Source organism: Macaca thibetana, chromosome 9 (assembly GCF_024542745.1).
Source record: "Macaca thibetana thibetana isolate TM-01 chromosome 9, ASM2454274v1, whole genome shotgun sequence".
NCBI lineage: Eukaryota > Metazoa > Chordata > Mammalia > Primates > Cercopithecidae > Macaca > Macaca thibetana.
The window spans coordinates 34782963-34799063 of NC_065586.1; the positions used below are offsets into that span (position 1 = coordinate 34782963).

At 36.5% G+C, this 16101-nt stretch overlaps 2 protein-coding genes across 6 annotated transcripts in view; one reads left to right on the forward strand and one right to left on the reverse strand.

Annotated features, from left to right (window-relative positions):
- Positions 1-16101, forward strand: part of CCNY (cyclin Y) — an 876528-nt gene that overhangs the window by 312838 nt on the left and 547589 nt on the right. The gene's annotated exons all lie outside the window — the stretch shown is intronic.
- CUL2 (cullin 2) overlaps positions 1-16101 on the reverse strand; it is a 135397-nt gene that overhangs the window by 8383 nt on the left and 110913 nt on the right. For all 5 annotated transcript variants that reach the window (XM_050804779.1, XM_050804775.1, XM_050804777.1 and 2 more), the window contains 6 exons: positions 15260-15388; positions 15069-15155; positions 13262-13414; positions 12582-12659; positions 9146-9212; positions 1481-1683 (listed from right to left, as the gene is read on the reverse strand). In XM_050804779.1, coding sequence (XP_050660736.1) covers positions 1481-1683; positions 9146-9212; positions 12582-12659; positions 13262-13414; positions 15069-15155; positions 15260-15388 — 717 coding nt within the window. The remainder of the gene's footprint in view (positions 1-1480; positions 1684-9145; positions 9213-12581; positions 12660-13261; positions 13415-15068; positions 15156-15259; positions 15389-16101) is intronic.

The window sequence follows — 16101 nt, forward strand, 5'->3', positions numbered from 1 at the left end:
TACTTGGAAGGCTGAGGCGGGATTATCACTTGAGCCCAGGAGGTGGGGGTTGCAGTGAGCTGAGATGGCACCACTGCACTCCAACCTGGGTGGTACAATGAGATCTCACCTTAAAAACAAATAAAAAATAATATAAAATAAAATTTAAAGTGCAAACAAGGAATCTATGTTTACTTTGTCAATTTCTGGGCAGCATGTTTTAGAAAAAAATATAAAACCTTCAAGCATTTACTAGCCTAAAATTAAAAACTATAATTAATTAACCTTAAGAAATCCCTATTTTGGCCAGGCACGGTGGTCACACTTGTAATCCCAGCACTTTGGGAGGCCAAGACGGGTGAATCACCTGAGGTCAGGAGTTCCAGACCAGCCTGACCAGCCTGGCCAACATTGTGAAACCCTATCTCCACTAAAAATACAAAAGTAGCTGGGCATGGTGGCATGTCCCTGCTACTCAGGAAGCTGAGACAGGAGAATCATTTGAACCCAGAAGGTGGAGGCTGCAGTGAGCCGAGATCACGCCATTACACTCCAGTCTGGGCAACAAGAGTGGAACACCGTCTCAAAAAAAAAAAAAAAAAAAAAAGAAATTCCGTATTTTGCTAAGATTCTGATGCCAGAAAAATCATTTCTCAAAATTATGAAAACATTGATTTGAATTTCAGAATATATGCCTTTTACAGTTGTTCAATTGTAGACTATAAAATGTCATCATCATCTTCGGGATGTCAGCAAAATGAATTGATGAGAGAAATAAACCGTAGGCTATTAACTTTACCAAAATAAAAACAAAACATTATTTATAGAAATTTTTTTCTTACAAGCACAATAATTTGAAGGAGATATAATCCCACCTCTGTTGCATTTTTAACTATTTAAACATCTAGGATATACTATGACAACAAAACAATGAAATCTTGTAACTAGAAAAAAAGTTACAGAGAAAAAAAGTAATATACTAATGGCTTGTTATTCTTGTGACAGGCATCAAAAATATATGGTGGTTAAAAACAGATGATAGTTAATTGAGTGCTGACATTAAGAACACTTGGAATGGAGTTACACATATTAAATATGTGTACAAATAGATGTCAACAGGCTGTCATTTCCTGGTATAGAACCATGAAATTAAGCACATTTATAAAACCAAAAACCCAGAAAGTCTTTAAAGGCTAGTTTCAAAATCTCAATTAATCAAAATCTTACAGATGGCAATTCTTTTACAATTATTCAATAAGCTTTAACAGTATAGGACAAATAAAATCAAACTATAAAGGGCACACGGCACCAACTCACACAGCACGCTCTGTGATGCCTTACACTCGCAGCTCTATGGAGCGTGCAGTAATGTAGTGAATGCAAGTGCTTTCCAGAGCACAAGGTGCAATGACAATTACAGCCTTACTTTAAAACTGCCAATGTCTCATGAAAAAGCTTTAAGGTTGATAATGCTTAAATTCTTTGGAATATGACTACATACCTTTTCTGAATCATGGTTAATCATTTTCACATCAAGTAATGATTTGATTGTTTTTGTCAGTTCCTTTTCATTCATCTGAGTGCTGTCCTGAAGCTCCTTATAACTGACAGTTTCACTGTTGTTAAAGGCAAGAAGAACTGCCATTTGGTATGTCGTAACCATGGCTACATATGGCTTGCCCAAATAGTTCATTTTAACTTCACCTACAATTAAAACAAAAACTGACAGTGAAATGACCATTCAAAGAAACATTTCAAATTTACTCTATTTCAGACATTTTCCTCTGAAAGAGTGAACCAATAGTTTTATTAAATTGTTGTAAACCCACTGCTGTTAACAAGTCATTTTGTTTCTTGGGGAGGTGAAGATGGAATTCTATTAGTTTTGAGTATATGGTATAAATCAATTAAGCTATCATAACTTCACCAGTAGGTTAAAACAGTCTTTAAGGCCAGGCACAGTGGCTCACATCTGTAATCCCAGCACTTTGGGAGGCCGAGGCAGGCAGATCACTTTAGGTCAGGAGGTTGAGACCAGCCTGGTCAACATGGTAAAACCCTGTCTCTACTAAAAGTACAAAAATTAGCCAGGCGTGGTGGCACATGCCTGTAATCCTAGCTACTCGGGAGGCTGAGGCAGGAAAATCGCTTGAACCTGGGAGGCCGAGGTTGCAGCAAGCCGGGATCGCGCCACTGTACTCCAGCCTGGGTGACAGAGCGAGACTCTGTCTCAAAAAAAAAAAAAAAAAAAAAAGTCTTTAAGTACTAATAGAAACGCTAAGACTTAGGCAGAAAAAGAAAAAAACAAAAAATCCAAACAATAAAAGGAGGTGGGTGAAGGAGAAATGGACGGACAAAGGGGAAAGTGATACCAACAACTGACACAAGTCTCCCATGGAAGGTTCAAGCCTCCTGGAAGGTCTACAGCCATATGGAAAATGCTTTTACGGTCCTGTCCAAGCTGTAATTTCGGCCACAATTAATGCTATTATGTCTTATAAATAACATTTTTCTTTCCAGTAACTTCCTAGAGGCAAATAGGTAAGAAAGGAGAGACAAACAGGCAGACCCATTCTTTTGCTGAAATAGTTGATAGCAAAAGAATTTAATTTAATCTGAATGTTTTCATAAAAATGAAAAACATTTAATCTGAATGTTTTCATAAATATGTTCCATATGGGCCAGGCACGATGGATCATGCCTGTAATCCCAGCACTCTGAAAGGCTGAGGTGGGCAGATCACTTAAACCCAGGAGTTCAAGACCAGCCTGGTCAACATGGCGAAACCTTGTCTCTACTAAAAATACAAAAATTCGCCGGGCATGATGGCATATGCCTGTAATCTCAGCTACTCGGGAGGCTAAGGTATAAGAAGCGCTTGATCCTCGGAGGCGGAAGTTGCAGTGAGCCAAGATCGCACCACTGCACTCAAACCTGGGAGACAGAATGAGTATCTGTCTCAAAAAAAAAAAAAGAAATTCTGTATGCTAAATGACCCTGAGCTCCAAGAGATAGAGCAAGTATTATGTATACTACAGTTCTGCAACATCCTGGGAGACAGCAGCATGACATCAGCACACGGACAGCTCATGACACACACACACAGCCTGCATTATTTGACTGCTGAACGGACTATAAATGAAATCAACACGAGATTTGATTTTAAAGCTCTTCATTGTTAACTCAAGGAAGTTGTATTTCTCATGAAATTACCCCAGAGACTGCATTTTCCCTCTTAAGGAGAATTAGTAACTCTGATTAAGGTTTTCTGCTTTATGTATTCATTACCTCATTAAAGATTTTAGGCTGGGCATGGTGGCTCAAGCCTGTAATCTCAGCACTTTGGGAGGCTGAGGCGGGAGGATCACCTGAGGTCCGGAGTTCAAGACCAGCCTGACCAACATGGAGAAACCCCGTCTCTACTAAAAATACAAAATTAGCCGGGTGTGGTGGCGCATGCCTGTAATCCCGTCTACTCCATAGGTTGAGGCAGGAGAATGGCTTGAACCCAGGAGGCAGAGGTTGCTGTGAGCCGAGATCGCGCCATTGCACTCCAGCCCGGGCAACAAGAGTGAAACTCCGCCTCAAAAAAAAAAAAAAAAAAAAAAAAAAAAAAAAAAAAAAAAAAAAAAAAAAAAAAAAAAAAAAAAAAAAAGGTTTTAAAGGCCATGAGTGAATTCATTAGCTTAATATCACCGTAAATGCAATACTATCTTGATTATCATCATTTATGCCTTGACTTATTTTAGATAAAAATGATATTCAGAAATATTTTTCAGAATTATTTGGATGGGAACACCAAGAGAAAAAATTCATAACCCTTTAAATTTTCACAAAAGGAAGTTTAATATATTAAATTCAATATCCAATTCATAGAAACAGCTTGTGTAAAAACTTATCATTTGGCATACACTATTAACACTTTCCATAAACAGGGCTCTTATCAACATTAAATTTGGAAAATGTGGTAAGAAGTAAAACATTACATAAATTACATTTTGTTATTTCTGCAATGATGAATTAAACATATGCAGAAACAAACAGAATTATGCATCAAGCACCAAAATGATTAAGTGGCACCATCAGCCAGGATGTCACTGATGCTGTAATATGCTGCCATGGGTTTGAAAACAGAATGAGTCTTCTGCCACACAAAAGTTGTCGTTTAGCACCACGAGATCCAAAGAGCATTAGGAGATTATGTGAGGCCAAAGTATCATGTACTTCTTATTGAGTTCATTCTTGCATTGTACCTTTTCTTGCTATTTTTCAATACTTTACCAGGGATTGGGGTACATTGACCTCTTCCCACTTTTCTTAGCACCATACTCTTACTGAAAAGACTGGGGAAGGGGTGGGAAGGCACGGGGGGCGGGGGGGGGGGAAAGGAAGCCCCAAACTTGGATGATTCATTTAATTATTGTGATGTAAACACAAATGAGAAATGACAAGAGTGGTGATTTACCCTGCAGAATAGGCTGGTGAACCCTAAGAGACTAAAAACTAAAATAAAACATTCTGATACATGATACTTAAAGTAAGCCAACAATAATTCAAGCAGCATTTACATGACAGGAAATAAAGAGTGGGCAAAACTCTCATAATAGTTTCATCCAAGTCACTACCCAGTATCTGTGTCAGCTCTCTACTCTCTCAGGGAATGCCGAAGGCATGATAGAATATCACCATTTTGCAATCAGTTGTGAAACAACTGATTCTGGCAAGGATCATCAGTGGAGGCTAAAACTATATTAGGTTCCTGGAACAGGGTATTCATGCCAAAGTATCATCCCTCAGATTGTCTGCTGAGCTAACCGAAAAGGGGAAAGAGTGCCTCTACAATGGAGAAAACTGGTGGTTACTGCCTTCCAAATTTAGCATCTCTAATAGTGAGACAACCTGACATTAGATGCCTTTGAAATACGCAATATGAAATACACAGGACCACCTATGAAATATCCTTGCCAATAATACTTAACTGAATATAATCAAACCTTTAGAACTAATTTCCACTTTCCAGAACATACAAGGAATAGAAAACAAATTAAAAAGTAAAAAATTTTAAAAATCCCAAATAAGTAATCCAGAGTACTGGATACTCTACAAGACAACTGGCCTGGTCTGTTCAAAACGGTATGTCAGAGGATGCTGAGAAGTGGGGCGGTGGAAGGGAAATGTAACAACCAAATACAATTAGTGACCTCTGACAGTCAAGCAAGTCAACTTGGGACACTCAGGGAAATTTGAATATAGACTGGACATTAGACAATATTAACACCCCTGCCTATTTTTAGCTGTTGGAAGTATTTGAAAACAAAAGCGAGACAAATTTAGTCAATAGAATCGTTACCTTTTAAGGTATGCACAATTATATGGTGTTACTTTTATTTTGGCAAACACTAGTAACTACCAACACATACTATGATGTAGGGTTCACAAAGTTCTAGCTTGATCCATACTATGTACTGTCTGGTGAAGTTTTATCTTCTTTGAGTTCATCATTTCTCAACGTGTCTTTCAGCAACTGACCAGGAATCTCGGCAACTTCTTGCTCTGCCACAAATAAAACTTATTTATATGCAGACAGTGTAATAGTTTCTGTCACACTGTCTGGTCATATCTCTTTATCAAGTATCTGTATGTCTTTATCAAACTGTTCCTTATGGTTAATTCTATCCAAAGCCCTAGTCATAAATTCACTGGAATTTTCAGGATTTTTCTCACTCTGTCACATCTGGCATCACAGATTGCTTCTTAAAATTCTTACCTCTGTTGGTAATACACTCTCAACACTCTCCTTTACCTAGCTTGGTTAAGTCCTATTCATTATTTTTATTTTATTTTATTTTTTCAAGACAGGGTCTCACTATGTTGCCCAAGCTGATCTTGAACTCCTGGGCTCAAGGGATTCTCCTGCCTCAGCCTCCCAAAGTGCTAGATTACAGGTGTGAGTCACTGCACCTGGCCCTATGAGTTCTTGAAAACAAGTTGAGACGTGATTTCTCCAGAAGCCCTCCCTCGCCAGGACCTGACTGCCACCACCATTCTGTATTACGCCCTGGGCTGACCTCTACCACATTCAAAACACTGTACCGTAACTATGTGCTTGTCTGTCTGCCTACTAGACATGAGCTTTTTTTGAGGGCCAAGGCTCTGTATTTTATTTCTGTCCACTTGGTGTTTAGAAGTACTTGAGACACAGAAAATGTTCTTTGAATTGATCAATGAATTTTACAACGATAAAGACGAGGAAACAGGCTCAAAGGAGTTAAGTAACTTGCTCAAGATTACACAGCTAGTAAGTTGTGAGCTAATAACTCCGACCACAGGTCTTCTAATTCTAAATTCCCCCAAATACCACTTTGTGTAGCATCAACCATTTGTAAAGACTCTTCATTTACAACAGAAAAATTAACCTTTTCTGGGGTATTCACTGAGCTGGAAATATAGCAATGGACTAGGAAGGAATAATTTTCATTCTGTGTTTAAGTGGAAGTAACAGCGGTTCTCAAGAAACAGAACTCTGAGTGATCTGTCCAGCCTCAGAGCCAGTGTTTTAAAGAAGTCCTGGAGCCTTAGGTCATATATGGGTAATCTAGAACAATCATCTTCAATACACATGGTGTGTGAGAACCTTTTTGTTAAATGAATAAATGGAGAACAAAAATAAAACGAAAAATGTTGGTCAAAGGGGACAAAGTTTCAGTTAGGACCAGTAAGTTCTGGAGCTCTATCATATAGCATGGTGACTCTTAATCACACTGTGGAGTAAACTTGAAAATTACTGTGACAAGGCCAGGCACGGTGGCTCACGCTTGTAATCCCAGCACTTCAGGAGGCCGAGGTGGGTGGATCACGAGGTCAGGAGTTCGAGACCAACCTGGCCAACATGGTGAAACTCCGTCTCTACTAAAAATACAAAAATTAGCTGGGTGTGGTAGTGTGTGCCTGTAATTCCAGCTACTCAGGAGGCGGAGGCAGGAGAATCACTTGAACCCAGAAGGTGGAAGTTGCAGTGAGCCCAGATCACGCCATTGCACTCCAGCCTGGATGACAGAGCAAGACTCTGTCTCAAAAAACAGCAACAACAGCAAAAAAAAAAACAAAGAAAATTGCTGTGACAGTAATTGCTGTGACAGTAGATGTTAAATGGTCTCACCACAAATAGATAAGTGAGATGCTACTTACGTTAATTAGCTTGAGTTAATCATTTTACAATATAAACATAAAAACAACTCTAACTCCTGGTTTCACTGATACGTCACAGGTGTTTTCAGTACCTTCAGTGATTCAAAACAAAAAATAAACTTATAACGTTCTCTTTCCAAAGGATGTAACTATTTGGTTTTAACTAAAACACAAATAATATTAAATAAGATAAAAGAAATGAACAAACAAAAGAGCTCCCAAATCAACTTATTATGTATCAGCTTAGAAATTTAGTATAGCTCAAAAACAGAAAGAAAGTTATTCTCCTTCCTATTTAGGTGATACTGGTGACTATTTTCGAACTAAATTCCAATGGCTAAAAAACTATGTGCATAAATTTATTTTCTTCTTATACACCACTAGTTGTTATGAAAAAAATGAGCCCCTTATTAAAATTACTTTAGGAGACATGATTATTGCTGAAATGAGAATACCCAAGGAAGTTTAAACTCCCCTAAACAGATATTTATGCAAAGTAAAAGCAAGCTAAATTGAACTACACTAAGATATATTAGCTTTCTTAGAAAAAAATATATATATATAAAACCCTGGTCCAGCATTTTTTTCTTAAAATCAATTATATTTGCTAAATGAAAATAGAATATTTGTAAAATTAAAGGTCAACTTACTGACTGACTGACTGAGATAGAGTCTTGCTCTGTTGCCCAGGCTGGAGTGCAGTGGCACGATCATGGCTCACTGCAGCCTCCAGCTCCTGGGCTCAAGTGATCCTCCCATCTCAACCTCTCGAGTAGCTGAGACTACAGGTGTTCCACCACGCCTGGCTAATTTTTGGATTTTTAGTAGAGACAGGGTTTTGCCATGTTGCCTAGGCTGGTCTCGAACTCCTGGGCTCAAGTGACCCGCCCGTCTCCGCCTCTCCAAGTGCTGGGGTTGCAGGCGTGAGCCATTGTGCTTAGTCAAAGGTCAAATTTTAACCACCACTAAGAGTATCAGTGAAAATCTCCTTATTTCAAAAATTATTTTAAAAATTAGAATGTCCAACTTGCTCAATAAAGATCAACTTACATAAGTAATGCAAAATGTATTACTAATACAATGAGATACAGAAATGTTATACTAATGTATTACATTTCCCAAGGTGTAAATCAGTCAAATAAACAGCAAGTATCATAGTTACTTGGATGAAATCTTCCTTGGGGAGGAGACAGAACACATTTCCTAATAAAGGTTTGGCAAATGATTTTCTTGTACCATTTCTAAGAAATATTAGCATATATACCCTTTCCTTCTTGTACAAAGGAAAAGTGATTCAATGAACTTGCCAAAGCATAGTTTAGTTAAAAAAAAAAAAAAGAGAGAGAAAGAAAATTCAAGTATTTGCTTTGGCTTACATCTTCAGGTAACTCCACACACAGTCCACAATAATTCAGGTATTAATCCCACTGTAAGTAAGTGGACCTCATTGTTCCAGAAAGAAGCAAAGGAAATTAGATTGTGACTAAAGTTTTTTAAAATTGGAAACTATTGAAAATTAAGTGGGACTTTCTGCAAAAAGCTTTACTATCTATTGCATTCACTCCAGTATCACAAGTAAAAATGAAATGGTTAGGTCTCCTTATGATGCTTTAATAATGAAATTGGCAAGGGGATCTGGCATATTTAGAGAACAAGTTTCTAAGTGTGTCTGACCCATCAAATCTGAGTTTCTAATAAATTTGCTAATGTAGTGGTTGGCTACAGAAATGTAATAAATCAGTATAAAGTCAGAACATTTCTTTAAAAGCAGAAAGATTATAAACAGTATAATTATAAAATACTATTAAAAAGTGCTATACTTTCATTTGAATTTCATTGTTAGTTGCTTTAATGGGGAAAAAGGTTGATGGAAGAGAAAAGGTTAAAAACTGTAATTGGGCCACAGAAAATCTGTTTCTAAATTAATATAAGCATCAGGTAAATTTCATTAAGTCAGATATAATTAAATGCATTTTACCTGTACACAGATAATGTAACCATGTAAGTTTCCTTCCACTGAAATGTTGGCTATAAAATAATTCAAACTGTAAAAAAAAAAAAAAAAACACATTATTTTTAGCTACTATAACTTGCCTAGTTAATTAACACTATACTACAAAAGCAATAAAAGCCATTCATATTAGAAAAGACATTATAGCCAATCTGATTTACCTCCTTCTTTTGCAGAGGAGAAAGCATGTTCCTGTGGTCCCTAATCAAGGCTATACACGTTATTCCAGTTCTTTTAATTGACAACCTGTTCTAGAGCTCTCTCCACTAAACCACAGCACTACAAATTTGACTTTCTGAAATGACACAGTGATTATCATTTCTGAATAATATTAACATGGACTTTATAAATTCCACTTACTAACCAAACACAGCAACATATATGTTTCACCATGAAAACAGCAACCCCATCTTCATTTCTAATTTCCCATTTGCCAACATATAGCTTCTACATTCAATCAGACACAAATACGAAGTTTTAGAGTATGTCTCTGGATATTCTTTTGCTGATATTATTGTGAACAATTAAATTTAAATTCTATTAATGTAGCCTTGAAATTTTAAACATTCCTCCCTGGACTGAATGTGTAATTACAGGACAAAAATACGGAGTTCCTTTTTCTTTAATAAAGAGCTAGTATACAACAAAGAGAGGAAAAATGATGCTGAATGTGAAAAAGATAAAAACTCAATTTTTTTACAAAACTAAAAAATAAACTGCATTATGCCAGTTCAGAATTCTGAATAAACTTTTAGCATGATGTACCATATATAACATACTTAAAGCTTTTATTTGTATATCAAACTTTACCTTTTGTACTTTAAAAAGGAAGTTCACATAAAGCAGTCAGCAATGACTGACCTATCAGCTATAGTATGACCACTCCTTAACAGCAAAAGTTAATAGCTCCAGCCAAGAAGATGAGTCAGTTCTTTCAGTAGTTACTCTTAAGTTTGCCTAGTCCTGGGAAGCTGAAATTTGTTGAGCCTATTTTCCCTCTAATGGTGCAGAATCCTCCTCTACCAGCAGATCCACCAATCCCTTTGCAGGATGAACAGGAAATGACTAGCACCTGGAATACTTCAGCTTGCCTGCTTAGTTCTAATCCAGACAAACAGCAAATTGAAATACATCATAAGGGGATTTCAGAAGTATGATCTGACTAATAATCCCGAGGGATATAATAAAATTCAATCACTACTATATAATTCACAATTGATCTATAACACATTTACAATGAATCTCTGGACAAAAGCAAAATAAAAGTTTAAAAAAATCTGTCATTTTTTCTCAAAACACTTTTGGAAATGATAAATTCCAGCTTTAAAATGCTCATAATTTAAAGTGCAAAACTGGCTTTAAAATGTATATTCCACGCTCTAAAACCTTTTTTTACCTCTTCAATACTACTATTTGGTAAAATTTTATTGATGATAATATCAATATGCCAAAAGAAGATAATGACTCATACTTACATTTAAAATCTGACTACAAAGACTCTCATATCTATAGCTAGTCAAGAACAGAATCCAATAAATTCATCAATTCGTCTGGCACTACAAAGACCAAAGTTATAAAACCTTCCTTGGTTATGTCATTAAAATAATTGTGTTAGCAAAGTTTATTAGTAAGAAATTAATGCCCTTTAAGGGCATTAATTAGATCTCAAAGAGCCTTAAAAATTCAATGAGTTTATTTACCTTTAATAGATAGCTACATTATTATACTCTACATTAGATACTTCTTCTTATTTTATTTTATTTTATTTTTTTTGAGACGGAGTCTCGCTCTATCGCCCAGGCTAGAGTGCAACAGCGCAATCTCGGCTCACTGCAACCTCCACCTCCTGGGTTCAACCGATTCTCCTGCCTCAGTCTCCCGAGTAGCTGGGACTACAGGTGCATGCCACCACACCTGGCTAATTTTTTGTATTTTTAGTAGAGACGGGGTTTCACTGTGCTAGCCAGGACGGTCTCAATCTCCTGACCTCGTGATCCGCCCACCTCGGCCTCCCAAAGCGCTGGGATTACAGGCGTGAGCCACCGCGCCCGGCTACTTTAAATACTTCTTAATATTATTCAGGGTTTTGGCCTAGGTAAAAAAGAAATGTAACAATTAAGATTTATTGGCCTAAAGTATAAAAGAAATTACTTTTAATTACATCTTTAATTCCACAGTTTTGAGACACTTTGGTGTAAAATAAAGGTAATTCTTGATAAATAGTCATATTTAAGATTAAGATGTAAAAAAATGCAAATCACTAAGGCAGGATGAATTAATTTACATGTGAAAACTGTACATTATTAAGTATACAAATGGATTTCAATCCTATGTGTCTGAAAACTTGGACTTTACTAGAAAAAAAATAAAGGACAAACTCCCTCTACTGGTAATTGGAGACAATTCAAATGGAGAGAACAGTATTTTTGGAACCAGAATTTTATAGACAGAAAGAAACTCACTTCCTATTTGTAAATGGGGAAACTAAAACCTGATGAAGGCTTTTAAGCAGTTAAAAACTATAAATGGAAAATAATTATTTCAAGGAAAGAGGAAAGAAAAAAACTAAAGGAAAACTTCATTTCTGTCAGCTCCTATTCTCTCCCTTAATTTCAATCAGGGACACAGGATTTTTAAAAAGAAATGTAAAAGACTGCCAAGGCCAGGCATGGTGGCTCATGCCTGAAATCCCAGCATTTTGGGATGTATCCTTTCTGCAAAATTTGTAATAACCTTGGATTATAGTCTGCCTCATCCAATGAATGTCTGCACAAATAAATGGTCTTCTTCATGGTTTCTAAAACAGTCTGTGCTACAATCTCTTTTCAAAGAAGATGTAAGAAGTCCTAATTTAGCCTCCTATTCTGAAAGTCTATCATGCTTGCCTTCCTGAAACCTACCTGACTGGTTACAGCACTCTCCTCTTATTACCACAAAACTATAACCACTGTCGATCACTGTTACTACTTACTCTACTAGCAGTTACTTCACATATACTCACCTACATTACAGGACAGAAATAAAAAATATTACAAGGGTTGAATGAGTATTTGGTCAAAATTCAAAAGGAAAACTGGTAAGTGATATTTTAAGTGTTGAATTCTAAGCTTTCTTCTGATATCAACATTTTTATAATTTAAAACTGCTTAATAGCAGATGACAGATTTATTCAGAATAAGAAACATGGTTTGACAAAGAACTGTATGACATTCTTAGCATTTTAGTTTTAATATTAGTAACTACAACAACTTACATTCTTCCCAAAGGGCAGACTGACTATAATTTGTGAATCTATTTTTATCACATGAACCCTTAAGACTTTGAAAAAATATTAAAGGTGATACAATATGAAGACAATTATTAAAATTCCTTTAGTCTTCTAGTACATTTCCTGCAAACTTACCATCTGTACACTTTTTTCTAATTCCTGGGGAATTGCAAACGTAGATGAAGGAGCCTGAGTAAGTGGCCACGCACCAGCCTAGAAGGAAAAAATAAAAAAACTAAATGGATCAACATCTAAATTGAAAGTAAATATTTATTAAATAATCTAAGCATCTAAAACATTTTTTTCTTCCTCAAAATGCTGATAAAATTTGAGTATTTCTATTATGGCACATTTCATTCCAAATCAATAGGACTTTTATTTATTTATTTATTTTTCCTGAGATAGAGTCTCACTCCATCACCCAGGCTGCAATGCAGTGGCACCATCTCCACTCACTGCAGCCTCCGCCTCCGGGGGTTCAAGTGATTCTCCTGTCTCTGCCTCCTCAGTAACTGGGATTACAGGCACGCATCACCACACCTGGCTAATTTTTGTATTTTTAGTAGAGATGGGTTTTCACTGTGTTGGCCAGGCTGGTCTGGAACTCCTGAGCTCAAGAGATCTGCCCGCTCTGGCCTCTCAAAGTGCTGGGATTACAGGCGGGCGTGAGCTACCACCCCAGCCCAAATCAATAGGACTTTGGAAGCCACGATCTACTGACAGAACTAAACGTAATCAGGCATCCATTTATGAATCATTTGTATCAAAGTCCTGAAATGATTAGTAAATGCTCATAGTAAAACACATATTCATACCTGCAGAACATATATTTGAAAACTAATTCCCAAATCTATTACTGTGTCTTGGTTTTTGATAAAATTGTTGAACTTATTGTTGAGATCAGCGCTGACACTCATATCTGTATACATCCGATGTAGCTTGCTGGTAAACTCATAACCACAGGCTTGCTATAAAAAAAGTTTTAGAAAATACATGACTTCAAAAGAAAAATAATAAGTCATATTGGTTAATAAGAATGTGTCAGTATTGCTAGGTCTTTGGTCAAGAGTTCTTGCATGTACACTTATACCCAAGGACTAGTAATATATTCTTCATAAGTCAAAGCAACTAATCAAAACCTTTCCAACTTTCTTTCTTTTTAAAGGCATATTTTAAGTAAGTGAATAAAATCCACCTATTTAGGAACAATAAATCTCCCCATAAACAAAAACTTTTTTATACATTCATCTCTTATTTCAGCACTGCAAAACGCCCCATTACTATACATAAGATACCTTATAAGGATTTTATGTTGTGTTTTGTTTTAAAGACACTGTTGCCCATGCTGCAACACAGTGGCTATTCATTGGAGCCATCGTGGTGCACTACAACTTCGAACTCCTGGGCTTAAGCCATCCTCCTATCTCACTCTCCCAGTAGCTGGGACTATTGGCACATACCACAGCTGCTGGCTCTTATAAGGTTTACAGATAGTATCAAATGAAAGATTACATAAATGATTACTGGGAATACTCTAGCCAGTAGTCAATTGGAAAAGGTCTACTTAGGCATATTTTTAATAGCATCTACTGAGTGATGAAGAAAATTATTTCTTTAAAATTATTCAAAATTATGTTGTTACCAGGTTAGAAAATCTGAATCTCTAATCTTGAAATATAAAAGCTCATTAACACTACTATTTTTCTGGTAATTAATCTATTTAGAGGCAGGGTCTTGCTCTGTCACTCAGGATGGAGTGCAGTGGTGTGATCATGGCTCACAGCAGCCTCGATGTCCCAGGCTCCAGCAATCCTCCCACCTCAGCCTCCTGAGTAACTGGGACTAGCCACCAAGCCCAGGTAACTTTTGTATTTTTGGTAGAGACAGGGTTTTGCCATGTTTCCTAGGCTGGTCTCGAACTACTGAGCTCAAACAATCTACCTGCCTTGGCCTCCCAAAGTGCTACTATTACAGGCGTGAGCCACCACACCTGGCCAACTCTACTTTTAGAAATTAAAAACTAAGCTTTTTTTTTTCTTTTTTGTAGGTTTCAAAAAGAGCACATAGCAACTGGGTGCAGTGATGCACACCTGTTGTCCCAGCTGCTCAGGAGGCTGAGGCGGGAGGATCGTTTGAGCCCAGGAGTTAGAGTCCAGCCTGGGCAACATAGTGAGATCCTATCTCTTAAAAAAAAGAAAAAGGAAAAAAGGAGTGCATATTATATTCAAAATGTCTACTATGCAGGAAAATTTATTGAATAACGCAGGAGAAATAAGAACCTGCTACCACTTATCGGTGTGCAAGCAAGCTGAAATGATGTAAAAATAAATTGAAATGGAATTGCACTCCAAAATTTGTACTTAAAGGAATATTTTAGGTGTATTCATTTAAAGTAGTAATAATCTTTTATCGTTAATACTGATTATCCAGTGAATCTTCATATATAAGCATACATATTTTGTCCTTTTAATATAGTATTTGTATATCCCACTGTGTGAATATAAAAATATACATTTAACCGGATGAATTGTTTCCTGTTACTGCATACAATGCTGCAATGAACATCTTTATACGCTTGTGAGTGAATTTCTAGGACAGTACCAGATTAAAGACTTACATTACCTTTAATTTGTTGATCATGGCTTCTTCAGAGTCCATAGACATGGATAACCCATGAATTAAACGTTTTGCCAGCATTCTTGCGTAGAACTGCATTTAAAAATATTTTAAAAGATCACTTCCTTTCTAATGATTTAGCATTCAGAAATAAAGTTGACCAAAACACAAATGAAACTTTTTTGTTCACAGCATACCTTTTGAAAGACATCCTTGTCATCAATGTATTTGAACACCGTGATGAAGCTCGTGAGCCTGTCTTCCACTTCATTCTCTGTCATCCCTTTCGCCGACTTCTTCAGTAAGTTGTCACAGTACTTAGCAAGCTCATGTAGAAATTGATAATAAATCTTACAAAGGGTGCTTCTGTATATATCATGCCTCAAAGGAGGCAAAGTGGTGATACAAGATAAGATCAGTGGACAGAGTTTTTACTGTTTTTTTAAGAGACTGGGTCTTGCTCTGTCGCCCAGGCTGGATTGCAATGGACAACATCATAGCTCACTGCAGCCTCAAACTCCTAGGCTCAAAGGATCCTCCTGCCTCAGTCTCCCAAGTAGTTGGGACTACAGGCATGCACAACCACACCAGGCTTCTAAAGCTTTATGTAATAATCATAAGTGTAACCTAAATAAAATACACATCATAAGGTATATTTTTTAAAAGAACAAGTCAAATATCGAATTATCACTTATTGACCAATAAAGCAACTGATATGGGTAATATAAATTTTTAAAAGAACACCTGGGTGAGTTTCGAGCGGTTTTATAATTTTTGACATTGAATAAGTACTTTAAAAAAAGTTACAAAAACCTTGTAAGCAAGTTTCCTTCAAAGGTTACCCAAACTTTATCATCAGACTTCCTTTAGATTTCAGATATAACAATCTACATGAAAAGTATTAAAATTATTTCAAAATAGACATACATTAAAACCCAAACTTTGTAAAATGATTATTTTTTAAGAAAAGACACACGGTATGTTGCATTCCTTACATAAATGCCAAACTATGTACAATGTAGATAATTTTCCTTTTGTT